The sequence below is a fragment of the Xiphias gladius genome, chromosome 18, assembly GCF_016859285.1.
Source record: "Xiphias gladius isolate SHS-SW01 ecotype Sanya breed wild chromosome 18, ASM1685928v1, whole genome shotgun sequence".
Taxonomy (NCBI): domain Eukaryota; kingdom Metazoa; phylum Chordata; class Actinopteri; order Istiophoriformes; family Xiphiidae; genus Xiphias; species Xiphias gladius.
In genome coordinates, this window is record NC_053417.1 from 312,536 (window position 1) to 339,672 (window position 27,137).

The 27,137-nt window shown below is 38.9% G+C and overlaps 1 protein-coding gene across 1 annotated transcript; it reads right to left on the reverse strand.

The window, feature by feature from the left end:
- Positions 1–1,952: 1,952 nt before the first annotated feature.
- Positions 1,953–25,381, reverse strand: myt1a (myelin transcription factor 1a). The gene is made up of 22 exons (XM_040153768.1): positions 25,258–25,381; positions 23,264–23,368; positions 22,520–22,562; positions 22,363–22,431; positions 19,788–20,044; positions 17,152–18,243; positions 15,114–15,233; positions 14,585–14,675; positions 13,963–14,076; positions 13,611–13,828; positions 12,077–12,279; positions 11,771–11,986; positions 11,509–11,657; positions 10,623–10,685; positions 8,912–8,980; positions 7,803–7,865; positions 7,627–7,710; positions 5,620–5,841; positions 4,984–5,075; positions 4,577–4,680; positions 4,052–4,195; positions 1,953–2,551 (listed from the first exon to the last, which is right to left on the reverse strand). Exons 1-22 carry the CDS (start codon positions 25,379–25,381, stop codon positions 2,411–2,413), a joined length of 3,783 nt encoding a protein of 1,260 aa, XP_040009702.1. The 3' UTR covers positions 1,953–2,410.
- Between the last annotated feature and the right edge of the window lie 1,756 nt (positions 25,382–27,137).

A 27,137-nucleotide genomic window follows, 5' to 3' on the forward strand; every position in this document is an offset into this window, starting at 1 on the left:
TTTCACTGGTTTTTGTTTTGACTCATTTCATGATTCCCTTAATCTCCAGTCTGTACTTATGGTTAAGTAGAAAAAACAAATAAAATGATCACTGAGCGGTTAAAGGTTTTTTGAATCCTTGATATCTTTCATGAACATAAAACTGATACTGCCCACCCCCCATATCAGAGACCCAGACTATATAAAGAATAGTCTGAATTTAGCGGTGATCCATACCACAGAATTTGATTTTGATCCCATGTAATACCAGGGCCAGAATCATCAATATTGATACTGATACTATTATTGAAAGCAGCTAATCTATAAACTTCTTCTGAATATTTATATGTACATTCAAACCAAATTATTTACTAAACATTTAGCATTTCTTCTTACCTCTGCCAAGGAGGTTATGTTTTCACCAGTGTCTGTTTGTTGGTTTGTTTATTTGTCAGCAGGATTACACAAAAAGTACTAAACCGGTTTTCACCAAACTTGGTTGTGGGATGGGGCATCGGCCAGGGAGGAAGATATTACATTTTGGTGTGGATCCGGTTAAAGGGATGAATCCAGGAATTTTTTTTAATCACTTTCCTTAACATAAGCAGGTGGGGGCCTTTTTCCCCTTTGCTGAGTTATGTGCTTTACTGAGTGCCAGTCTAATTGTTAATATGTTAGTAACTTAATCACATTTATGGTAAATGTTTATTGGGTGAAATATTTCTGAATGTGACCTGTGAAAAGAAGAGTTTTTTCCTCTTGGTATTGATCCCATAGATGCTAGCACTGATACTGAAAACAGTTCTGACTATCAGTAGTATTGATAGTTGGTATTAATCTGCCTATCCCTAAATCAAAAAAGGATCCAAACTGCCAGAAGACTGGAACAGCCCATGCTGATCAGCACCAACAAGTTGGAGGAATTGTGCAAAGAGAAGTCTGTACCGATTCTGGTTTGGAGCCTCCCAAGTCCAGATGAGACCACAAGGGAGGCCAGCAGTAGATGGTAATACATGTGACAACATCAGGACAAAGGTATTCTAGTATATGAGAAGCTGGCCACACATCCTTCAGTGGCTAAAGAATATGATAATGATGTAGGAAGTGTGTTAGGATAGCACAGAGCTGTGACATCCAAGTTAGCTATAACTTTCATTCACACTACCAGCACTTGATTTTCCTACACCATAAAGCTCCGAGTAGTAATATGGTTTTAACTGATGATGACCAGATAATGGCTTATCCTGCTTCTTCTCTTAGTGTGTATTATTCCAAGGTTGACAAAGATGCTGTTAAATCAAACTTTACATTTAAAGAAAATATAAACAATACTTGATCACTGGCAAGAGCGTATGTAAAATTGTGACCTCTCCTAAGATCCTAAGTCTGAAAGTAATAGTATGTACAGTACAAGTCAATACAAAAACACAATAAATCCAGTCCAAATGCTCTGTGGGCTAACCTTTATTTCAAGAGCAACTTAAAGACTAATCCATACACAGCCATCGTTTAACACATAGACGATACAAAATAAATATTCACCATCACTTTGTTCTTCATCACCAAATAAATACCAAATATGTGCAGCTCAATATTCACAGTGTATTGCAATGTACTGAAAATAGATTGTGGAAATAAAACGGAAAATCATAAAAACATAAGCACCAAAAAAAATATTTAGAAAATTATTAAAAACTTTCAGTTACAAAATATTTGCACTTAAAAAGATCCCTGTATTTTAAATAAATAATAAGATATATAAAACAATTCATAGTTGATATCTTAAAATACTTCCTCTTTGTTCAGCAATGCAGAGGAAATGATTACCTTCTCTTGGTTACCATTTAAAATCTTCTCAGGTAGCATTTTGAAATTAAAAAAAAAAAAAACTGAATAGATAATGTATAATAAATAAGCCAACATAAAAAAATAATACAGCAGACATGAATAAATAAGTTATTAAACCAACATTTGCAAAGGACTTAAATAGTTACACAGCAATTGTAAGAATGAATCTACAAACTAGTCCTGGAGGTGCAACATCACTATGCTCATATAGACTACTATCAACATTATTGTGTGGAAATGGGATATGTTCACTAACTAGCGGAATCTGCTCAGCTCAGGCTGTATACTGCAATCCTGATTTTGTTCTGTACTCTTTGTGCCTATATGTGTATACCTTGAGATGCCCTTGCTTACATCAACAGTTTGATTCAAGTGTGCTACCACACACTTCACATCCAAACCCTAATCTGTTCTCACTCATACTATTGTAAAGCAACATGCAAACAGGAAACAAATGCAAAGAACAGATGACAAAGTTCAAAATGAGAAGAATTAAATACATACAGTATCTAAAGGGTATGGAAAGAAAGAGTGGTGTTGTCACTGTGATGGCCCGCCCCCTGTCCTGTCCCTCTCCTGTTCGTCACACTTCGATGCCCTTCACAGCCTGATTGATGGACTCGAGCAGAGCCCGGTTCTCAGGATTCTGGTAGCAGTCTTTATTGGTAAACATGTGTGTCAGGGTTTCCACATAGCTATCCAAGTTCTGCTCTGACAGCGGCTCCTGCAGATCACACAAAAGTTCAAAATTACAAATCAAAATGATATTAAGCAACAATAATAATAATCTTTTAACATCAGTTTTTGTTGTAATTTTATTAATGAACTCTTTATTGATATCAGAAATTATAAACAAAACTAGAGATCATCTTATGATGGGATCAAAGCCGCCGCAACGCCCATCAACATGCTGATATTCCGACCCATGAGTACCAAGAAGTTATTACTGCTTTATTACATGGGTACTCAGTAGTCATTCCTTCATTCTTACATTAGCACTTAGTATCCATTACTACATTATTATACGAGTACTCAGTACTCATTACTACATTCTAACATGAGTACTCAGTAGTCATTACTACATTATTACTGAGGACTCAGAAGTCAGTACCACATTATTACATGAGTACTCGTTAGTTATTACTACATTATTACATCAGTACTCAGTAGTCATTACTACATCATTACTGAGTACTCAGTAGTCATTACTAAATTCTAATATGAGTACTCAGTAGTCATTAATACATTATTACATTAGCTCTCAGTATTCATTACTACATTATTACATGAGTACTCGGAGGTCATTACTAAATTATTACAGGAGTACTCGGAGGTCATTACTACATTATTACATGAGTACTCAGTAGTCATTACTACATTATTACTGAGGACTTGGTAGTCAGTACTACATTATTACATTAGCACCCAGTAGTCATTACTACATTGAGGACTCAGTAGTCAGTACCACATTATTACATGAGTACTCGTTAGTTATTACTAGATTATAACATTAGCACTCAGTAGTTATTACTACATTATTAAATGAGGACTCGGTAGTCATTATTAAATTATTAACGTGGATCATGGCTGATATGATCGCATAAAGAGATGGTTTGTAGGTTTACTTAGTGTTGCCTGTCAGGATCCTCCTGTGTGCTTTACCTAGTGGGCCAGGGGTGTAAAGTGTGTGTGTGGGGGCGGCGGTTTTGAGTATTTTGGCAGGTGTCCAACCCCCCTACTTTTGGTGCCCTCGCTTGGACAACACCTATGTTCGAACTCCTTCATTTTGATCTCAGCTACACACCTGTAAAGTTTTCTGACTGTATCTTGCACAGTTCTGGCACTATCTTTCCACAGACAGACAGACTGACAAAGTTATTAAAAACTACCTCTGTGGTATTTCCCAGTACAGTAGGTGTTTCCAGGACCATATTTTGCCATGATGACACGGAAGACTAGACACCCAGACAACTAGAACCTAATCTAGGTGTCTAGGTGGTAACTTAATTTTAGACAGAACCTGATAGGAGAGAGGTATGATTCGATTCCATTCACGCTACACTGATTATTCGTCAAGGCTGTGGTTAAATTTTACAATTGGGTATTCAGTTACTTACAAGATTGAGGAGTTGTTACAGCTACTTTTTGATATACCCCAGGGCTAGAAGTGTGGGATTGGATGGGGGCAGGAGGGAATTATTTCAAAAACATTGTGCATACTCACCATGGTGGGCAGGCGGATGTTGGCCAGGCTGCGGATCAGGGCCTGACTCAGGCCTGATAGCTCCAGGAACAAGGCATCATTCTTCTCCTCAATCTGTTTATTCTCCTCCTCCATGCTCTTAAGGTTCTTCTCCATTGAAGAGATCTGAAGCAGAGACAGACAAATAAAAAGTCCAGAGGTAGCAACACAGAGAGCTTGACAACAGAACCAGAAATATTTAACGAGACTTTAACACTTGAACACTTCTTCAGACATTCTTTCAGGCAGCCATGTTGACAGTGGCAGTCTACTAGGAAAAGGATTTTTGGATAGTGGATTTTTAAAATTATTTTACCACTGGGACAAACTGGCAGCAAGGCAGACAAACTGCACCATATCAAGCTTTACTAATGCATCTATGAAGCTGGTCTCTGCAGCATCCATCTTGCATTTTTTTTCAAATGTCATATGACAGTGTCTCCTGGATGTATTTGAAATCTATGTCATTCTCATCCTGATGGCAGCAGTGCACTGAGCTGCGCTCACCTGAGTGTGCAGGTTCATCATCTCAGTCTCCATTTCTGAGTTGGACTCATTCAGTTCGTTGATCTCCTTGTTGAGCTGCTTGATGTCCTCATCGTTATCCAGAACTGTGCGAACAAACAGTTAGCAAACAGAAAATCAAGACAACTGCGAATCCTACCTGCTCTGTTTATCTGTGGGCCAAGAGTGGTGCTGCATTTAGTGACAACAAGTATATTCAACTGTAGAATACATTACACTTGGGCTCCTTTCTCTGTGTCTGTGCATGGCATGTGTTAAATGTTGTGGTTCCTAACAAACATGGTGGACTTGTTTTGATGTCCCCATATGTTAATAGTAATAGTAGCAGTAATAGTTTGGAAGACATGTGGTAGATACTATTAGGCAGAGGGGAAAGTACTGTCTCTTACCGTCACTGGCTCTAAACTTTGCAGTAATATACTCGTCTCCAGGGAACTTGGCTCTCTTCTTGTTGGCTGATGCTCTTGGACAACCTGACAGACTGAGAGGAGCAGCTGATCAAGATCAAGAGCTCTTACATTCTAACGAGGCTGAGATTTTTCTATGTACATTAGGTTCATGAGGGATAAAAACACTACACAATTTGCTTTCAACTATACCGTATGTGAGTTATTGACAACTGAATGTGAAGACAGTTGAAAAACTTCTTCTATGTGTAAATAATCCTTGGGCTCTGATTTAAAACTTTGACCAGAACTACATTTGAGGGGTCCCAATGATTCCTGGGCTTACTTTGCAGCAAATGATTTGTGGTTATTTAATTCCAGCCTTGTACAGATTATGCACTACTAAAGCAAAAATGCCATGATAAAATTTATCTGGGCTTCAAGTCAAACTTGGGCAGGGGGAATTGTTTATGGGGGCCCAGTAGCTCATCTTGACCTCCTATGTAATTTGCTCTATGTAATCTCCTATGAAACTGCTTTCCAGTGGATTGAAATCCTTGTACTTTGAGATGAAACTGTAAGATGTATTTGGGATAATACTGCTCTCTGTGTGCTGAAACTCTCAGATAATCGGGATACCTGCGGTGTGTCAGGAAGCTGCCATTAGCGTGGCCAGAGCCATCACAGCCTGGCGTCGGACAGGTCGGGCCTTCGGTCTTGAAAGCCTTCCAGGAGAAGGGAGTGCCATTAAGAAGACCTTCCTTCTGCCGGCGTGCTGCCAGTGGGCAACCGTAGGCACTGCGGTGAGTGGCGTACTTCCCACTGATGTGGCCCAGACTGTCACAGCCAGGAACTGGACACCTGGAGACAAGTAGAAAATACTGGTTCGACTCTCACTGATGGAGAGCATAAATGGAGATCTCAAGCGGCTAGCAAAAGATAGACACATGAATCCAAATTGCATGTAGGTGTGAATGTGAGTGTGACTGGTTATTTGTCTCTATATGCCCTGTGATAGACTAGCAACTTGTCCAGGGTTTACCCTGTCTCTCACTCAATGTCAGCCAGGATTGGCTCCTGCCCGTCTCAAAGGATAAGCAGTATAGTTAATGAATGGATGGATAGAGAGCAGACATGAAGAAAAAATCACCAGGAATCTATTTTAATTATTATTCTCAATCACTTCTAAACATCATAGAATGTTACACAAAAGACAAATTTCAGAACATCAAATGTCTTAGGTGATTGAAATTTATGATTTATTACAGAAATATAAAAGTTAATGACATATTTTAAATGGACTGTAAAAAAGGCTTCACAAGTAACCTTACATTTTAGATCAGTTAATTAAAAATACGCTTATTTTACTCGCACATTCACTTTGACTGAGTCTTCATTTTTTACCTGCACACAATTCCTATTTTCTCAGTAGTACAAATATATCCTCAATCTATTTTCCATTTTTCTGCAGAATATTTTACATTGTTTCCTACTCCATTTACAGTATCTATGAAAATAATGCATAACTACTGAATAGGGAATTTACAGTCTGAAAATAAATTCACAGAACAGCCTGTGTCTGTGTCATATACTGAAAGAGACTATAGGAAACTTCAGCATATCACAGTTTGTGTGATTATATGAAACTAAGTTTTTATCAAAATGTAAGATTGACCTTTTAAATTATTTTATTTTGGATTGGATCCAAAATTCTGCACCCATAAAAAGCTCCATTTCGCTTTAGTTAAAGCTTTATGTAGTGGGGCTAAGAATAAAGTTTTGCCCTGTTGGGTAGATAAATGATTATTAAACTAAGTAGAGACCATCTTGCAATGGGATCACAACAGCCGCATGTCCCATCAACATGTTGATGTTCCGACCAACGAGTACTCAGTAGTCAATACTACATCATTACATGAGTATTCAGTAGTCATTACTACATTATTACTTAAGTTCTCAGTAGTCATTACTACATTATTAACAGGCATCATGGCTAATGTGATCCCATTGCAATATGGTCTGTAGATTTACCTAATGTCTTAAGAGTGGACGGGAATGATTGAAACTGGGCCAATGGCCCCCGCCCTTGCATGGACCACAATTATGTTCGAAATCATCCTTCATTTTTATCTCAACTAAAAACTTGTAATGTTTTGTGACTACATCTTCCACAGTTATGGCACTATCTATCCACAGACAAACACATAAACACTTGCCAAAATACTCAAAACTGCCTCTTTGGTAGTTCCCATTACAGTAGATGTTTCCAGGACTACATTTTTCCAAGATAACACACACATTCTTGTTTTAATATATTTGTGGGGACTCACCATTGACATAATGCATTCCCTAGCCCCTTACCCTCACCCCAAAACTAAGTCTTACCCCTCAAAGAGCCATTTAAAATTGTGGTGTCCAGCATTTTGGTCCCCACAAAGCTGTCAGACCCCAACAGTATAGTGGGCTCTTGGTTTTCAGACCCCATGAATATAGTGAAAATAGCCCACACACACACACCCACAGACTAACAAGGTGAAAGCAATACCAGCCCCGCTGTCACAGCTGGTAAAAATTATTTTTCACCTTCAGAAAAAAATGTACTCAGTATATTTGATGGGAATCTGCCTTTGAGCTATTGTTGCTCACCTCAAAAGCTCTGAGTCTTCCTTGTCATCCTTGGTGGGGGTTGATTTGACCCCACTTTTCTTGGCTCTAGGGCATCCAGACAGACTGGCAGAGAGGAACACCGAGAATGAATCACAGCATCCATCAGTACAGAGTAACTGATGGTGCAGCAGGCAGAACAGGAGAAGAGTTCCTACCTTCTATGTGACGCATAGTTTCCAGTGATGTGGCCTGATCCATCACAACCTGGAGTTGGACACCTGAGACGCACACAGACACTCTTTCACTTTACAGGCTTACATTAATAGCGGACAGCAGGCAAAACCATTCTTTTTTTTTTTTTGCTCACTTAATACTGTATATACTGAACAAGTAAATGTCACATCCGGCTTTTGAGATGTGTCTTCACTGCCGCCATATTGCAGCAGGGTTCTGGCCAGTTCAAATAAAAGAAAATCCCAGACTTTGGTGCTGCCTTTGGATGTTATAATGACACAAATGCCAAAACCAAGCAACAGGGAATAACCTTTCACAAGTGAAAAGTTATTTTACAATATATTTTACTGTTATGAATGTGCCGATTTATATTTATATATATATATATATATATATATATATATATATATCATAATAACTAATCCTTCTCTTAAGCAACCAAAAAGTGACTATCTTCATACAAGCTTAAGATCTAATATTAGGCATATATATATATATATATATATATGAGCAAAATATGAAAAATGTGTGAGAATATATTGTGAATATTCCACAATATCAAGCCTGCCAACAATCCATCCATTAGCTATACCGCTTTTCCGCTGGGGAGGGGGGGGTCCAGTCTGCCAGCCTGCCAACAATGATATTAAATAATAATAGTAATCTTTTAACTTAGTGTTTGTTGTAATTATATCTTTTTTATTAATTAACCCTTTATTTATTTCCATAATTATAAACAAAACTATATCGTGGCAGCCATTTTATAAACCAGCAATAAAAAAGAATATACTTAGAAACTAATTACATTGGTTAACTTCATTTTAAATATTATATTATAGAAATATTACTGTTACTATCTACAAAGTATTTTGGTATGAAAACCTGCATTTTTTTATTTAACCAAGTATCATGTATCATAAATACATGTCTGGCATTTGTAACAAGCCAAACTGCTGGAAAATGGGTTGAAAATTCAGTGAGTTATGACTATTGTAAGTGTTTACAGGAGAGCAGGGACAGAGCTGTAGCTGTTAAGTGTGAGTGGTCAGTGAACATGTTGGAGGTGAGAGACAGGACAAAGCAGACATACTTTAGTTCAGCTGTGTGGGCAGCCATGAGGGTCCGAAGTGATTTATCAGCAAGAGGACAGCCTGACAGACTGAAAGATACATTAGAGAGAGACCGTCAGAAAACCAGACTGTCAACAGGATGTCTGTGTATGAGTGAAGGAAAGAACCAGAACCTGAACTGGACTATAGACCCAAGACAGGGCTGGGCAGCACACATATCGGTAGAACAGGACTTATTTTATTATCTTTTCTCTAAAGAACAGCAATAGTAGTGTAATAGTGGAAAATAATGAAGGATGAACATGTGTGTGTGTGTGTGTGTGTGTGTGTGTGTGTGTGTGTGTGTGTGTGTGTGTGTGTGTGTGTGTGCTCTTGTATGGCTACACATTGTGAGGACCACTTTGAGTCATAGACCTTACGGAGTGAGGTCATTTTGGGAAAGTGAGGACTGGCCAAAATGTCCTCACTTTCCCAAAATGTCCTCACTCCGTAAGGGCTGTTCAAAGGGCTGTTTGAGGGGTTAAGATTTGGTTTTAGGGTTCAGGTTAGATTCAGGTTTAGGTTAGGGTTAGGGTAAGCGGCTTGGGAATACATTATGTAAGTGTGTGTCCTCACATAGCTAGAAGTACAAGTATATGTGTGTGTGTGTGTGTGTGTGTGTGTGTGTGTGTGTGTGTGTGTGTGTGTGTGTGTGTGCGTGTGCGTGTGCATGTGCGTGTAGACTCATCTCAGCCATCCAAACAGAATAATATCAGGTGTAAATGAAACAGTCCACTGAAGATTTGTTCTGGAAGGCCTGTTCAGTTCTAATGACAGGTGGGAAATTCTTAGCATCTCTCCTGGTCAGATGGGCCTTACACTAACAAAGAGGGTGTCTAATGTTCCTTCTCCAGGTGCCGGAGTTAATTGGTAAGTTAGAAATACACTGAGGCAGAGAAGGTACTGATGTTACACTAGCCACCTCATTAGAACTGAAGAGTAAAAAAAAAAACATTGAAAACTTTAAAACTGTATTAATAATAAATACTCCATATTTAAAAACTTTTTACATTGCAATTTCCTAATGTAATTTTTTTGCAAACAATTTCTACAAAAAATAATCATATAAATAATTTCCATTGTTCCTGCCTTGTTACCCAGTAATAATACTACTTTAATTATTAAATAGGTACTCAGTAATCCAAAAAAAAAGTGTAATTTATTTCTAGATCCATCTGATACACAAAGTTGTTATCTCCATATTCCCTGACTTCAAAAGGTTAGGGAATAACACACCCTAACCTTTTAAAGTCAGGGAATAAGAGGGTAACAATTTACATATAAAGTGAGCTCCAAAAGTCTGAGACCATTTTCCCTTTGACTTGAATGGGCTGCCATCTAAAGCATTACAGAAAATGGACCCGTTATGATCCAATATGACAGTAAGTAAGCTTACATAACTACCGTACTTACATTCGCTAGAAAGTGGGGGTACTGAAAGACCAGAAGTGGACAGAAATCTAACGTGGCAGGACTATCTACTCAAATTGGAAAATTGCTGTCAACTTTACAAGTCACTCTCCTCCCACCTCTCCCTAAAAAACGATTCTGGTCAGAATCAATGTTAGGAGCAGAGGCCAAAATGAAAACATACTTCAACTTCAACAAATCACCTCTTAGTGCTACTGCATCATAGATTAATATAGCAAAAATACTTATCTCGTCATTTCCAAGTCAGAGTGCAGGTCTTACCTCCGATGTGATGCGTAGTTGCCGGTAATGTGTCCACTGCCATCACAGCCTGGGGTGGGACATCTAGGGCCACACACTCATAGATCAGTCCATTGCCTTTGGACATGGTGCTTATACTGACATGCCAGAAAAAATACTACAGTATCATTTTAGACTTCTTTTGCAAGAGTTTAGGCTTTTGATGTTGAATTTTACTTGTTCCAGTGTGTCAGAGTGGTGTCTCTGAACTTAATGATGTGTTCAGGTCTTATGAAATGGATGTTAGAGTTGGGAAAGTTTCCTATATTTTTCACATGCATATGACATAACAACTCAAGTTGGTTGTATGACTGCAGAGTTGGTTGTGTACGGGTTAAAAATACAGTACATTGAAAGTATAACACTGTATGGTTGGTTTAATTACATAGGATAAAGGACTTATGCTGACATGTCCATATTTGGTCGTCTCTTTAGGCGCTCCCATATTATTAAGTGCCAAGTCAGATATACAGTTAGATAAATTTCCCAGTTGTAACTGTCACTTGGACATTGACGTGAATGCTATTTACAAGTTAAACCTGGTATTCACAGTAACTCTCATATGACATTAACCCAGCATGAGGTTTATAGAGAAATACTTGTTGGGGTATGTTTGCTTAATTGTTTGACTGTATGACTGGCAGGTGTTTCACAGGCATCTGTGGTGGCAGACGCTTGTCCCACCTGAACTCTAAATAGGCTTCAGACCCTTTGACCAAATCTTTTTATATCAATGTTTCAGACATTTTATCTACAGAAAGTATATTATGGTTATCATTTAATACAAGCTACAATGAAATAAAAGGTGGAGCGTTTGTCCCTTCGCATAAAAGTTTTAAATGGAGGTATGTTCAAAATTGTGACTTACACAAGAACCTCTTTTTTGCTATCTTTGGGCTGAAACTTGACCTTGAAGCTGGTGGTGGTGACCTCACCAGGGTACTTCCTGTCCTCCAGGTTCTCCTGGTTCTCTTCCTCACAATCAGATGAGGTGTATGAGGGAGCCGTATACTCAACCTGAGGAAAGATAAAAACATAGGTAACCCACACAAAGTTCGTATAAATCCTTACCCACAGGTAAGCAACACCGTGTATGACTCTGGCACAGCTCTCCTGGATGTGTACAGTACCTCTTCATGGTCCTCCTCTTTGACTCCACTTGATTTGGTAAAGTCCAGTGGCCCCTCCCACTCTGTCTGAGTGTGGCCCTGAGACAAGGTGGCTCCGATGTGTTGAGAGGATGAAGACGAGCAGGAAGAAGGCTCTGGAGACTGCATGCCCTCCCTCTTGGTCTTCTTCATACTGAGGTCCAAAGTGCCATTTTCATCCACTTCAATGTCAGACTCCTACAAAGTTCATATACGGAGAACATGAGAGTGCTGTGAATTGTGCATCATTGAACTAATCTAAGTAAGTCCCATGAAGAATCTGTGTACCTTGGTGCACGGCTCCCTGGGCTTGGTGCTGAGAGTCTCCGGTCTTTCCCAGCAGCGGGTGGAGAGGTTGAGAATGGCTGTTGCTGCCATGTGGGCTGCCTCTGCATCTTGGCTATAGTCATAACCAGTGGAGGATGAGGCGCTCTTAGAAAATCCTCCAGACACACTGTGACTTGGGGAGGAGGCCTTAGGGAATGATTTAGCTGTGTGGGAGTAGAGTAGAGTGAATTTGCCCGAACAAGAATAAGAGAGCAGACTGCTATGGAGCCTAACACTATATGTGTGCAATATTATAGCTAAATGTGGTTAACATAGCTGCTGCTGGTAGTTACAGTAATATCAGGTTGCCTTGTACCAAAGGAATCATGCATTATTGTATGTGTTGGAAGAAAACCACACAGTAATGAAAGGAGCCTGATAGGTGGAGAAAACAAAAACTAATTTGTGTGCACAAATTAATAAATCAGGCTCTCAAATGAATTATTAATGCACACAAATAAATAATTCTTGCTCTCCCATTAAAATCCACAAGAATTACTTATTTGTGCTCTCAAATTACAATAATTTGTGCATATGAATTATTACAACATAGCATTAAACAAATTGTTGATATTCTACGATATATTTAAGGTTCTATATTGTTTAAATCTTAAGTATATTCACATCTTTCCTTACAAATTTAAGCTATCCATGCATGAGATCTACTTAGAATGTCCATGGCCTGAAGATCTAATCAGTCTTCTTCATTCTTTGAAGTTGTCTTTTATGATGTATTTTTTAGGGTGTCTGTCCAGGATTTCATTTACCTGTTTTGCTTCTAAAAAATGTTTATGGTCTCTTTTTTTTGTTTTCCTTTTTTTTTTTGTTAGAAATTGGGTTTTTCCATCTTGAGAAAGACTGTGAACTGTGAAAACTTTGATATGACGATAATATGTAATAGTAAAATATGCTAAGGACTTTATCAATCTATTTAAACAATGAAGAGGAAGAAGAGGAGGATACGAGGATATACATTTGCCTACTGCCTGATGAACAAAGTTGTGTTATCTTTCTCTCAAAATGTTCACTATAGTTTAAATTTATGTTCAGTTAATTCATGCACACAAATTATAATTTTAGTATGAATTTGAATTAAGTAGTTTGAGACAATGAATACTGAATATAATAAAAAATGAATATTGGCAGATACAGAACATGATATTAAGATATTTTATATCTTATATATTTTATAGGTCTCAAGAATCCAAAAGCATTTGGGCTTGAATGTGGATGTACTGTGATGTAACAGCCTCTACATTTGGCCAGCTATCCAAGAGTCTTGCAAAATACAAATGACAAATGTGTCCCACACAGTAATATACATCATAGACAGCACTGTATTTATAGAGTTTGTGTTAAAGGCTAAAAAATCCAGTGCAATTCAAAGTTAATCTCTACCTGTTTTTCCAGAGTTACCCTTGATTTGGCATTTTACCACGTCATGTCAAAATAAAATGTAGAGGTGGAGCCTTAAGGTGAAGTGTGTGGGTCTTACATTTGAAGGCTTTGGGTGATGTTTCACTGGTGCTGGGTGTCTTTGGAATGAGCATACGCTTTCCAAACACCTGGACATCAAAGCTTGCATAGTCAAAAGACACCTTGGAGTATTTCTCCAGCTCCTTGGCCAGGTTAGCTCGAGGCGTGGTGGTTACTGTGTTAGGCCGGTAGCTGCCATACTGAGGGATCTCCAGCTGTTTCACAAAACACATGGGCCTGGAGGAAAAGTCATTAGTTATGTTTTATCCCTGCAGTAACATTGAAATAGCTGTATGTATCTATGCATTAAAAAAACAGAATTGAAAAAAACAAAACAAACAAATAAAAAAACACATAGATGCATGTCTTACCTGAGCACTCTGTCAGAGTTGGAAGAGGGTTCACTGGTTGAAGCCTGTAAATGAACCTGCTTGTCCTGGTTCTTGTTCAGTTTAGCTGCTGCTGCAATGGGGCAGCCAGACAGACTGACAGGGGAGACATATCCAAATGTTTGCATTTAATGCAATGAAACTCTCATGAATAGGTCAACATTTAACACCCAGACAGGGGTTTGAATTATTGATAAGCCCTCTAAAGACAGTGTTAGTATGTGTTAGCAGTATTAGATGAGGTTTTTTTTCTTTAGGTTTCACTCAATATTTTGTGCAGTATCTTTACTTTTGATCATATTCTAGAATTTGACTCCAAAGGCCTCCAAAATCTATGTTTAGACCATTATTGAAAACTGAAATGTTGCCAGACTGTAGACAATATATTAACACTGATGTTTATGACATGCATAGATTTCTGAAATCTGAAAAATCCTCATAATAATCTCAAAATTTAAAATAGGAACTTTTTTACAAATCCCTAATTCTGTATGCAAGATGATTGTAAACATTTCATACAGTATGCTCACTGGCCACTATATGTGTGTGTGTGTGTGTGTGTGTGTGTGTATCTCCTAGGTGTGTCCTTGGGTGTTTTATTAACCTGCGGTGTGTGTTGCGGTTGCTGTTGACATGACCTTGGCCTGTGCAGCCAGGAGTTGGACACTTCAAGACGTTCTCATGCATGGCCAGGACTACAGACACACAGTGGACATAAACTCAGATCAGTCTGTTTAGTTTGCTGTAAATGGTTTCACATCACTAGCATTAATAATAAGAGTAGTTGTGCAACACACAAAATAGATGAAAAAGTAGTAATAGCAATATAAATAGTAGTATTAGTAGTTTTTTCTATAACAGAAGGAAGTAGTAGTGGTAGTACTAGTAATAATAATGCTGGTAGTGATAATAGTAATAACAGAAACAAAATATAATTAGGCCTTTACTCTCAAAGCCCCCACACTGTTAAATATCTCAATAAAAATGGTCTGTATGTTACAATAGAGAAGTCTAAGAGTTGGGTTTTAGGTGAGTAACATCTGCTTTTATTATGACAGTGACTGAACATGCATCAGGAGTGTCAGATTTTTCTACTGGTGGTCTATGGTCTATGAAAAATAATGTGTACTCACTCTCCGGAGGGATTCGGTCTTTGTGAGGACATCCAGATAGACTGCGATGGTGAGGGTACAACCCAGTCACATGACCTGTCCCATCACACCCTGGGGTAGGACACTTCACTTCCTTCTTCTCTGAATAGAGGAGGGTGTGAGTTAGATGACAGTGATGATTAATTAAAGCACAACAGTAATTAGGACAAGGAGTGGTTGTTACCACAAAATGTGGTTCTGGCCTATTACAAAGTAACAACAGGCCCATAATTACAATATTGGTATGGATACTGATATTTTTTATTATCAAAGACGGTTAATGTACTAAGATGTTTAATGAGTGTAATGGGAGCTAGACAGGCCATATCACAACATTACTGTGGTGACAAATAACACATGAAATATGGAAATTGCTGGTTGGACATTGACAGTTTTTTAAGTGAGCTGATCGTTCATGTGTTCAGCACAGCTATTTTGCTGACACTGCACTGGATCAGTTTGCATGTACAGTATTAACTGGCAGCTATATTTGAAAATGGGGTTTAGACTAATTGTTGTTTAGTGAGTGTAATGGGAGCTAGACAGGCCATATCACAACATTACTGTGCTGACAAATATAACATTGAATTTTGGAAATTGCTGGTTGGACATTGTCAGTTTTTTTTAAGTGAGTTGATCGTTCAAGTGTTCAGCACAGCTATTTTGCTGACACTGCACTGAATTAGTTTACATGTACAGTAGTAACTGGCAGCTATATTTGAAAATTAGGTTTAGACTAATTGTTTCTCGTTTTAGATTCTATTTTAATTACAGATTATATACCTTTAATCTAATTTTATTGAGAATTTATTGTTTTACCATTATTTAATTTTTTTAATTATTAGAAGATGTCATACATTTGAGAAATATTATATTTACTTTGCTGCATTTATTGTCTCATAAAAGCCAATCAAACCAGTGTCAGAAAAGGGAAAAAGAGGAGTAAAGCACAAGTACTCTGCAGTTATAAATTGTTGTCATTAAACTTTTAATTATATTATGATTGAATCGAATCATAATCGAATGATGAATCAATAAACTCTTGTAAGGAGCCCTTTTGTAAATCCTCATTTGGACAAACAGCTTTTTCTGTCAACATCTACATGTGGAACTCACAGAACTCAAAATGGATCATGAATGGGATCATTTTACACTCAAATTTGAACAGATTTTAAAGGGGGGGCAATCATGTGGTCATGAGTGATCTGTTGCTTGTCATTTTATGGTATTTATTGTATCATAGTTTGTGTTTTGTGCTTTGCTTGTGGCTTTTGCTGTTTTTTATGTATTTTCTTGTTTGTGCTTTGTGCTTTAATATATGTATATATTGTTGAGTTGTGTGTTTTGTGCTTTATTGTATGTTGTTGAGTTGTGTGTTTTGTGCTGTCCCAAATGTATTTCTTTGTTGAGTTCTATGTATTTAAAAGGCCCATCAAAGGATGGGCATTGCAAATTAGCTTAATCTATAAATGCTGTGGTTTGTGGCATTGGTTCAAACTATATACTTATCCTTATACAAATAAACATTAAATAAAATCACACTGAGAGAAAAACACATTGTCCCACTCCTACTGTGCAGCGAAAAACAACAAATTGGGTTTTTTATATGTGTAAGATAAACACATAATGTATTCCTTTAAGGGGTGAGAAAATTCTGCTACTTCTAAGGCCAAATACACCAACTGAACCCTTTATAGAGAGGGGCATATTTGGAAACAAAATTTATAGACACTATCACTGAACAGTAACAATGTGATCAAATTTTTCTGGAGGACTGGGGACTAAAATCCTGGCCATGGCCCTGGGTGTCAAGTATCGTCTTATTGGTCTTAGGAGTTGCATCAAAATAGAATCAGCAAATATACACAAAATAAATTGATTTTGGTGATGGATATAATGCTTTAAGCTAATATAATATATGGCCTTTATCAAACATAGAAATCTTTAATAATATTCTTAATAGAACCATATTCAGTACTACAAACTGTCTATATATGGTTGTAGTGTACAGTGAGTGTACCTTTGCTGTAGTGAGCAGTGCGGCGGACTACAGTAGCAGGCTCAGAACTCTTGCTGGAGGTGCTGTATGGTTGGTATTCTGGGGAGCTCCGGGCCTCCTGACCCCCTTTCACCTCTTCCGCCTTCAGGGCAATGGCCTGCTCCAGCAGGCCCAGGTTCCCTCGAGTCATATCCCAGTTGTCTGAGTCATCTGTGATTCCTGAACCTTCTGAGACACGATCCTGCTCCTCTCCTTCCTCCTCTTCCTCCTCGTCTTCTTCCTCCTCCTCTTCCTCCTCCTCCTCCTCCTCGTCATCATCCTCTTCAGAGTGAACTTCTATAACCACTGTAGTCGGAGAGGCTTTGTTGGAGTCTTGGTCTTCCTCTTCCTCCTCCACCACCTCACCTGCTTCCTTCCCCTGGCTCTCATCCTCCTCTTCCTCTCTCTCCTCCTCCTGCTCTTCATCCTCCTCCTCTTCCTCAGTCATAGGGGTGCTGACCTTTTCTTCCCTGAGTGACACCTCTCCTTCGGATCCCTGAGTGTGTGGACTCAAAGTGTAAGTAGTTTCAACCTCTTGGTTTATATCCCTCTCTTCTCCCTCCCCTTCTTCCTTCCCATCTTCCTCTTCCACTCCTTCCTCCGCCTCCTCCTCATCTTGTTCCTCCCTTTTACTCTGCTCCTCTGTTGATTCTTTGGCCTGATGGTTGTAATCGCCACTAGAGTACTGGTGATCAGAGTTTTCCTGGCTTATCATCTGTCTTTTTACACCCCTCTCCTCTACAATATTCTCTTGCCTTTCTTGCTGCTCTTCTTCTTTTTCTTCTTCTGCCTCTTCTTCCTCTTCTTCTTTTGTCTGTTGAAGCTCAGTAACACCCATTTCTTCTTCAGGTTGCTCTGATGGCTGATCCTTTGTTATCGGCTGAACCTCCTCCTCCTTTGTCTCTGTTTCCTCCTGTTGATGATCATCAGTCGGTGTTACTGGCTTCTCTTCGTCACTAGTTTTCTCACTTTCAATTTCGTTCCAAGTCTCTGAGGTGACACTTTCATTCTTATCATCTTCAGCTCGGGGACAAACTGCTGTTTCTGTGTCCTCTGTTGTCACCAGTGAGCAGTCTGCTGTGGATTCAAAGTATAAATGAATGTCATTGTCATTGTCACAAATGGCTTGTCTTTGTCATCTCTATATGGTAACTTACAACTCAAGACATGCATTGTGACTGATTTAGCATTAATTAAGTGAAACCTGTGAGCTAGTCCAGGCAGTTAATTCAAGTCTCTTGCTATGCTCCCCAGGGTATACTCTTCTCCCTGTAACATATATCCAAACCATCCTGTTCAAAATGGTGGTGTACTTGAGCTGTCAGTCCTCTGGTCACTCTTTTGCTGCCGTGACTGCGTCCATACTGCTCACCTGAAAACTACATTGTCACCCTCTGCTGCTATTCATATAACATTTCAAAAGCCCCACCTCCATCTTACCATCCACCTGTAGCCCCTGAGTCTGTATGCAGGGGGGGGTATATTATCGTCACTCCCCACTCCCTGCTGTGCTGACGTTTGTGTTTCTTTGTGGGGAGTGACAAGGTCAGAGCCCAGATGCCAAATACAAAGCTCAATATATTTCATATTCACATAATAATCCATTCCGTGTGGGTTGGTTGATTGGACTCAAGATGGAACTTACCACTGTGAGTTATATGAAGAAGTTGGATGGTCATCACAGACATCTAGAAAGCATCCGCATACCTGTGTTTTTATGTATGAGGCTTTGGGTCTGTATTTGAGTACCAAGCTAATTTCCATGAATCCACATAATGTGGGTTACCTTTAAAAATTCCTTATATTAGCTATGAGGTGGGACGGATTTGTTAGTGCTACTATCCAGCTTATTATTATAATGAGAAGCACTCAATTCTCTAACTGGCTGGGTGTTGTAAACTGACTGCTATTGTGAATTTTAGAAATGATGTATCTCAGCTTTCAACAGGCTCCTTTTGTATGCTACACCTACTTCCTGGTGATGATTTAGTGATCCTCTGACTTTTCATCTAGCACCATCATCAGGTCAAAATTAAAATGTGTGTAATACTTTGGTTTGAGAACAATTACCTACAAAAATAATGATTCCATTCAGTCTCAGCTGTGCTGTTTAGTGCCAATTGGCTAACGTTAGCATGCTAACATGCTAAACTATAATAACACTCTAAACTATTATTGTGGCCAACGTAAACATTACCTGCTAACATAAGTATGTTAACATTGTCAATGTTAGCATGTTAACATTCGTAAACATTTAGCTCAAGGCACCGATCTTATTGTTCCAATGTTCAGCCTCACAGAGCTGCTAGCATGGCTGTAGACTCAGTCTTGTTGAAAACCATAAAAATGTAGTCATTATTTTATTTTCACCCTCAGCTGATGGGTTTCAGACTATCTTAGAATTCTGTTTTTGCTGACACAAAAAAATGTTCTGCTACACAAATGTATTTATACATACGTTTCTGTAATCTTAGCTTTTTAGTGAATAATTTGATTGTTTTCATTCTTTCTTAATTGCATCTAGCAGTAATTTAAAGTAAATAATGTTAAGTCTTCACATTGGTACTGTACTGTAATGGATTTTTTTCTTTTAACTTTTCTGGTTTGGTTTCACTCACTTTGTATGGACTCTGGCCTGCTTTTTGTTTTGTTTTTTTTCTTTTCTTTGAGGTCTTCCTCTTCCTCATCTTCTTCCTCTTCCTCTTCTTCCTCTTCTTTCTGCTCCTCCTCCTCATCTGCTGCATCACTGTCTGCATTGAAGCCATCATCTGCTGCCTGTTTGGCAGACTGGTTCCTTCTCTTGGGAGCAGACTGGTTCTCCTCAGCCTCAGCCTCCTCTAGCTTCCTTTTTTTCACAATGGGACATCCCAGTACACTGAGGAGAACAGGGTGGGTATGTGTCAAAAACATCCAACTCACAACATGCTAACATCCAACATGCTAACATTAAACAGCACAATTGTTAGTTTGCTGTTGTTTTACCCAACACTTTTACATTGTGACATGTAACGAATAATGCAGCTTGTAGATACGGCTAGTAGGACTATATGCATTGGCAAGACAAAGTGTGAACCCTTTGGAATGACCTGATCTGACCTGTTCGTCATCTAAGTCACGAATATAGACAAACACATTGTGTTTAAGCTGATATCACACAAATAGTTATAATCTGCCTCTTTATTGAACACACCATTAAAGTTTCACAGTGCTGGTGGAAAAAGCAAGTGAAACTTTGGATTTAATAACTGGTCGACCTTCCCATTGGAACCAATAACCTGAAAACAAGCTCTTCCAGTAGCTGTGTATCAGACCTGCACATCGTTCAGGAGGAATGTTGGACCTTTCTTCCCACAGAAGTGTTTCAGCTTCTTAGGTTGTCTGGTGTGAACAGCTCTCTGAGATCAATCCACACCATTTCTATTGGATTAAGTGCTGGGCTCTGACTGGCCTTTGAAGGCATTCTGTAGTAGATTTACTTCAGTGCTCAGAGTCATTGTCCTGCTGCATCACCCGATTTCTACTGAGCTTCAGCTGGCAGACAGCCACCCTGACATTATCCTGTAACACACCTTAATAAACCTGGGAATTCATTTCCCCCTCGATAATGGTGAGCTGTCCAGGTCCAGAGGCAGCTCAGCAGCTCCTAATCATGATGCTCCCTCGACCATACTTCACTGTTTGGATGATGTTTTCATGTAGGAATGCAGTGTCCTTTTTTCACCATATGTAGTGCTGTGTGTTCTTCCCAAACAATTTAACCTTAGTTTCATCAGTCTACAAAACATTTTCCCAGTAACACTGTCGTGTGCCACTGTGCTCTTTGGCAAACTTCAGGCACACTGTGATGTTTTTTTGGAGAGCAGCAGCTTCCACCATGATCCACAATTGACACCATGGTCCATGATCTGTGTATGGCAGACTCATGATCAGAGATTTTAACCAGCTCCAGTGATCCCTTTAAGCCTTTAGCTGTTGCTCTGGGCTTCTTTCTTCACCTCATTGACCCTTCTGTGTTGTGCCTTTGGAGTCATCTTAGCTGGGTGTCCACTTCTAAGGAGAGTAGCCACAGAACTAAATCATCTCCATTTATAGTTTTGTGAGGCCTGGTTCACATTAGCAGAGACCTCTTGTGAACAGTAAACTCAAAATGTTTGAGTGTTTTTTTATAAGTCAAAGTAGCTCTAGCCCACACCTCCAATCTGGTTTCATTGACAAGACTCCAGTTTTACTTTTGTTGATATTACCTGAGGGATTCACATAGTTTTTTCAACCTACACTGTGAATGTTTGAATGTGGTATTCAGTAGGGACAAGAATAATACAATGATTTGTGTGTTAGTTAAAATAGATTGTTTCTTTACATAACTGTAACTTAGTTGAAGATTTTACCATATTTTAAGACAAATTTATACATAAACAAAACTTTTGTTTCACACCATGTGAGATTATTAACACATGACCTCTGCTGTTTTGTGACAAGGATTTTACCAGTTATTTTTTCTTTATATGAATTAATTAATGTGCAATTTTACTCTGCATCATTACCATTCAATTTCTGTCATTAAAGCCTATATGAAATATTGGTTTTACTGAAATTCTGATTGTTGACAGTTTATCAACTACATAACCTCAAATAATTTAGTTATATCCCCCACACTCACATTAAAACTGTTGTATATGAAGAATTAGGACGCTTTTATTATATATAGCCTAAAGTATGTTTATGTTGTTGTATGTTTATGTATCATTACACTACATGCCAAAAAGTCAAGTGAACTTTCATTCTTGGGCTGTTTCAGTTCCAGTAAAGGGGAGTCTTTTATCTATATAGCCAAAATCAAAAATCACATGTGCCCTGACGGGTTTTACAGTGTAGAAAACATACATCCATCCTTAGGGAAAACTTAATGGCCCACCATACAATGATATTTTTCACAGTAGGGTATTTCTAACTTCATGGCAACAGTTTGGGAAAGATCCTTTCAACTATCATACTTGGTTTTATATGAAATTATTTAAAAATATGTAATGAAAAATAAAACAGCCACCTATATCTGTTTGTACTATTGATTGTCTTTTCTCTGTCTAATTATTGAGTCTGTTGGCTTTTTCTAAGTGACATAGCATGAAGCATGCTACACTGGCTAACTATCTGTAATGCAGAAAGTTTGATGAAATACAGTATGAATCCTACCTTCTATGTCGTGAGTATCTTCCACTAACATGGCCTTTGCCGTCACATCCAGGGGTGGGACAGCTGCTACTGACACGCAGCAAGACAAATACACACTTAATACAAAGAAGACACATTTTATACATACTGACAGTCTTCTGTTGAATTATAAGATTACCTGAACTCCTGCTTCATTTCTTGTCCCACAAGTTCTGACGACACTGAGAGTCCAGCAGCAGGAGAATCATTAGATGTAAAAATAAAAGTCATATGAGAGGTATAAGTGTAAAAAGGCAACAATACTTTTAATTTTGTGGGAAAAAATATTTACTCATTGCACCTCCTTGTACATACATCATAAATGTTCCATTGTGTCTCCATGAGGTGTGTGCAACAAACTTTTAAGCATGGTTGGGTTACCAACCACGCAAAGATCCCAAATAATCTGAGGCACCAGAATTCCAGAGACCCAAAAAGATTATAAGGTTGCCAAAATTCAAATTTGTTTGGTAATGTGCAACAAAGCCACAACTGCAACTGAAATGATAAGGGCCGTTAGAGGTCCTTTGTCAAAATATAGTTTTAATTTGAAATTTTGAAATTTTAATTTTTACCACAAAGGAATCTGTCACACAGCTAAATTGGGACCAGGTAATATTCCAACTAGTTGGTTGTGATGGCAAGATATCATGTATGGGAGGTGAGTGTGTTCTACAGCTAATTTTTCCAATCTGATGTGTGTGTCTGTGTGTGTGTGTGTGTGTGTGCTTGTGTGTGTGTGTGTGTGTGTGTGTGTGTGTGTGTGTGTGTGTGTGTGTGTGTGTGTGTGTGCTTCTGTGTGTGTGTGTGTGTGTGTGTGTGTGTGTGTGTGTGTGTGTGTGTGTGTGTGTGTGTGTGTGTGTGTGTTGATGTCTATACTGACCCCGTATGCCTTTGGAGCGGGTTCGTGTTCGTGTCTCTGTAATGTCTTGGCTCATCTGAATATCAGAGGAACATGAGCAAGATTCATAAGTGATGAGGTGCAGCACTGGTGATAGAGAGAGAGATAGATAGATAGATAGATAGACAGATAGACAGAGTACTTTGATGCTGAAGCTTGTCCTCTGGTTGCTTGGCTCTCCCCTGGTCCACTGCAGGCTCAGTATCTGACCTTTGATTTCATTTTCTGTTTGATGAAACACACACATCACAGCCCTTTTAACAGAAAAGATTTTTTCACACAGTTATTAGAAAAAATGAAAATGTTCTGAGGACAAATCCAATGATTGAATGCAAAATAGCTTACTTGTTATGTTTAGAACTATTCAATCTATGAATACAATAGCATAATATCTTCTGCGGCTGTGGAGAACCTTTATGTAGTCTGACAGAATAACCCTGATCATGTTGTAGTTATTTCATCAGGGTTACCTCAACATGGACATTTATTATAACATTTATTACAAAAGAAAGTCTGCATTACCAACTGGGAGCGAATGAAAGATGTGGGCATTTGCCAGGCATCGAGAATCTTATGATTGGTTGCATTGTGGGAAATGAAGGAGCCTGCGTTTTTGGGGCTTGACTCATACTAGGGACTAAAAGTCAGGCTATCTCTGCCTCTTCTACTTCCATTTTGAACATTTTTTAAAACTGTCTCTTGCAAGACCCCAAACGTTTATGGAAGTAAAATATGAAATAAATAGACTACCTTTATAAGCCCAATACACCTACTGCTAAGAAGCTGGCAAGACACAACCTTGGTGATTATATGTGGAAATATTACTTTTCTGGAGAAAAAAGTATTAAGGAAGCATTGGAGGGACCTATACTCATCCTGGCTATGGCCCTGCTATGAAGGATTACAACAAACAGCTACAGAATATATATGGTACTGACATACTATGTGGAAAGTGTTTTTCTATTAGTTTAGGGGCCTAACCGAGAATTTAAGACCATAATACAACATATAATTAAATATTATATAAAAACTCACAAACAATATTTTAATGAAAAATACTTAAAAATGAAACATACAAAAAATAATCACAAGAAACATACATAACTTAGAAGTACATTATCTTAATATATTCCATGTGGAGATTTCTCTATGTTCTTGGAGGTATGCTGTAAGGACAGCAGACAGCATGGTCATGGCAGTTTGGGAATCGTCGAACAGGGTCACGGGCCAGAAAAGGTTTAGTGACTTTATGTCTGCTGGGATGCCATGGCATCAGTAAGACTCAGCATGACATCAGTTTACATGTGTATTGACTGCTACTACATTTCACCAGGTAGAACATTTTCACAAAAAACAAACTGCGAGTATCAAGTACAGAGTAATAGGCTTCTTGGTGACTGCAGGGATGTAGGCCGGGCATTTAACAAGGACGAGGCCTTTCTCCTCTTCTAAACTGGCACACTGACAAAACACCAAATCTATAAAAGCCACCGTAAACAGCGTTTAGCGGTTTACGCTTTTCATAAACCTGACTGTATCGACACCAGGCCGCCATTGTAGGGGCCGGAAATAACGACCCATAATATTAATCGGGTTAATATCCTGACCGTCTGCACATTCGGACCGAGCTTAAATTATTCTCCACGAAAGAAAAACCACCAGAAAGCATGCTGACATCCGCGATGGGCTACCTTATCGCTACATCACGTCGTCCCTGCTCGGTGTGAAATCCGCTCTAAGGCCTGCAGCCAAGGCCTAAGAAAATACCGACAAGTAAGGGCGCTCCATGCTCTTTGTCAGAGACATAAAGCCTTACCTTACACTCAGACTACAGCCCTCCCCTCCCCCTCCGCTCCGACATCTCCGGGCTGGCAGACAGAGTTCGCTGTAACACACTACAGTGACTAAAACCACAATACACGACAAGATTACAGCAAGAGGGACTGAGCTAGAGTGACAGCAGCGTCAGACTGAACCCAACACCCCTGAGCTGTTCAGCACCCCGGACAGTGCCAGCCGAATCTTCAGCACCATGGACAGAAGCTCCGCTGCACTGCCTCCTACAGGAACACAGGAGACCTGCAGCCGGCTGCGGATCATGTAAGGACCGCCCTGCCGGGGCCGGACTGGCGCTCCTCCTGGTCCGTTGGCTGCTGGAGGCGGTGTCAATACTTAACTATGCCGCCAAGCAGCTGGAGGACGGGGTATGGAGGAGGAAAACCTCACCCAACACACTCATGAAGTAAAATACCAAGTAACTTAATACCAGCTGAGTAGGCTATAGTTGCACAAGTAGTGGAAGTACTAATAGAAGTAACAGGTTACTCGTAATGCTGCTAGTTGTAGAAGTAGTATTTCACGTTACTATATACAAGCTGGTAACTACATGAACGAACAGGTACTGTATACATTATTGGTCATTTTCATCCATACAGCTCTGTAACAAACTCATCAGCCAGTCAGAGTACAGTTCCTTGCTGCCCTCCAGAACATCCAGTCAGATAGCACAGCTTTGTTCGATGTCCCAGATCAGCCAATAAGAACAGCTGATAGTTGCCCAAAAACAAACAAAACAACAAAACAAACAGACAATCAAACAAACACACACACATACAAAACCAAAACAAAAAACTCTCAATATTAAAGAACAAGGGAAAACAAAGGAAAAGTGTCTGTTGTTAACAAACATTTTTCAAATATGAAGATAATTACCTTATATCTAAAGATTTGTAATATTGATGCAACATTTGTACAGTTTATATAATAAGATTGTCATATGATAACATATACACTTTTCTGTACAGTTCTCTTAATTGCTTATAAGCAAGCATCTTTGGCAAAAACATTGAATTAATGATGAATAAAGTTCTTTTGTATCTTAGTGGTCAAGATGAACTGAATATCAGTTATTCAGTCACGTCTTCATATATGTTAGTTACTTAGATGAAAACTTACCCACCCAGTTTGTGATGGGCAGCATATGTTGCTCATCTCAGCTCTTGAAACCACTTAAGATGGTTATGCTGATAATACCCTATCCTCTCTCTCGCTCTCTCACACACACACACACACACACACACACACACACACACACACACACACACACACACACACACACACACACACACACACATCAGCATGTAATGATTGTATGAATATATCAGTACTCAGTGTTGTGTAATTAGAGATTCTGATGGAGAAATACAGTGTTGCCTCTGTATTTAAGCTATCTCAGCTAGCGGTACATATCTTTTGAGATGAGAAAGCCTGGAGAAAACCAACCCCAGCCTGAGGGCATGACATTGACTCTCCAGTCAGACTAGGTCATAATTTGAACCCAGGACCCATGAGGAGACAACACTAACAACTACACACCACACACACACCGTGTATCAGTAGTAGCATTAACAGTTTTTTAAGCATTGGAATAAACATGGCACTTGCAATAGTGAGTAGCACTGTTATGGTTGCAGTAGAATTAAAAGCTATGAGTAGAAGTTACATCACATCCCATTACATGATTTCTCATTAACGTAACATCACATCATATCATGTAACGTAACTTAGCGTAACATAAAAATGTCATTACATGATAACATGTTGTATTGCAGAGGGCACACTGAGCAGCACAAATATATAAATACACTGAGCGATACAAAACATACAGTAAAAACCTTTCACCAAAGGGTTTTTATGTCCACATTAACCTCCTACGGGACCGGGAGAACATTTTGTTGCTGGGCCCCTATTGACCCACACACCAACAATGCACTGATACTAGTTTCTCAAATTATGAACACTATATGTTGACAGAAATTATATAGAGTAAACCAATGGTTTTTAGGTCTTTTGAGGC

What these genes read in the sequence shown, in the direction of transcription:
- myt1a (XM_040153768.1), bottom strand. Translation starts at nt 25,381, where the DNA reads ATGATCCGCAGCCGGCTGCAGGTCTCCTGTGTTCCTGTAGGAGGCAGT. An exon ending in CAGGCCAGAGTCCATACAAA is followed by an intron (nt 18,244 to 19,787) that starts GTGAGTGAAACC and finishes AATCCACAGCAG; the next exon opens with ACTGCTCACTGGTGACAACA. An exon ending in AGCAAAAAAGAGGTTCTTGT is followed by an intron (nt 10,686 to 11,508) that starts GTAAGTCACAAT and finishes GTGTGGCCCTAG; the next exon opens with ATGTCCCACCCCAGGCTGTG.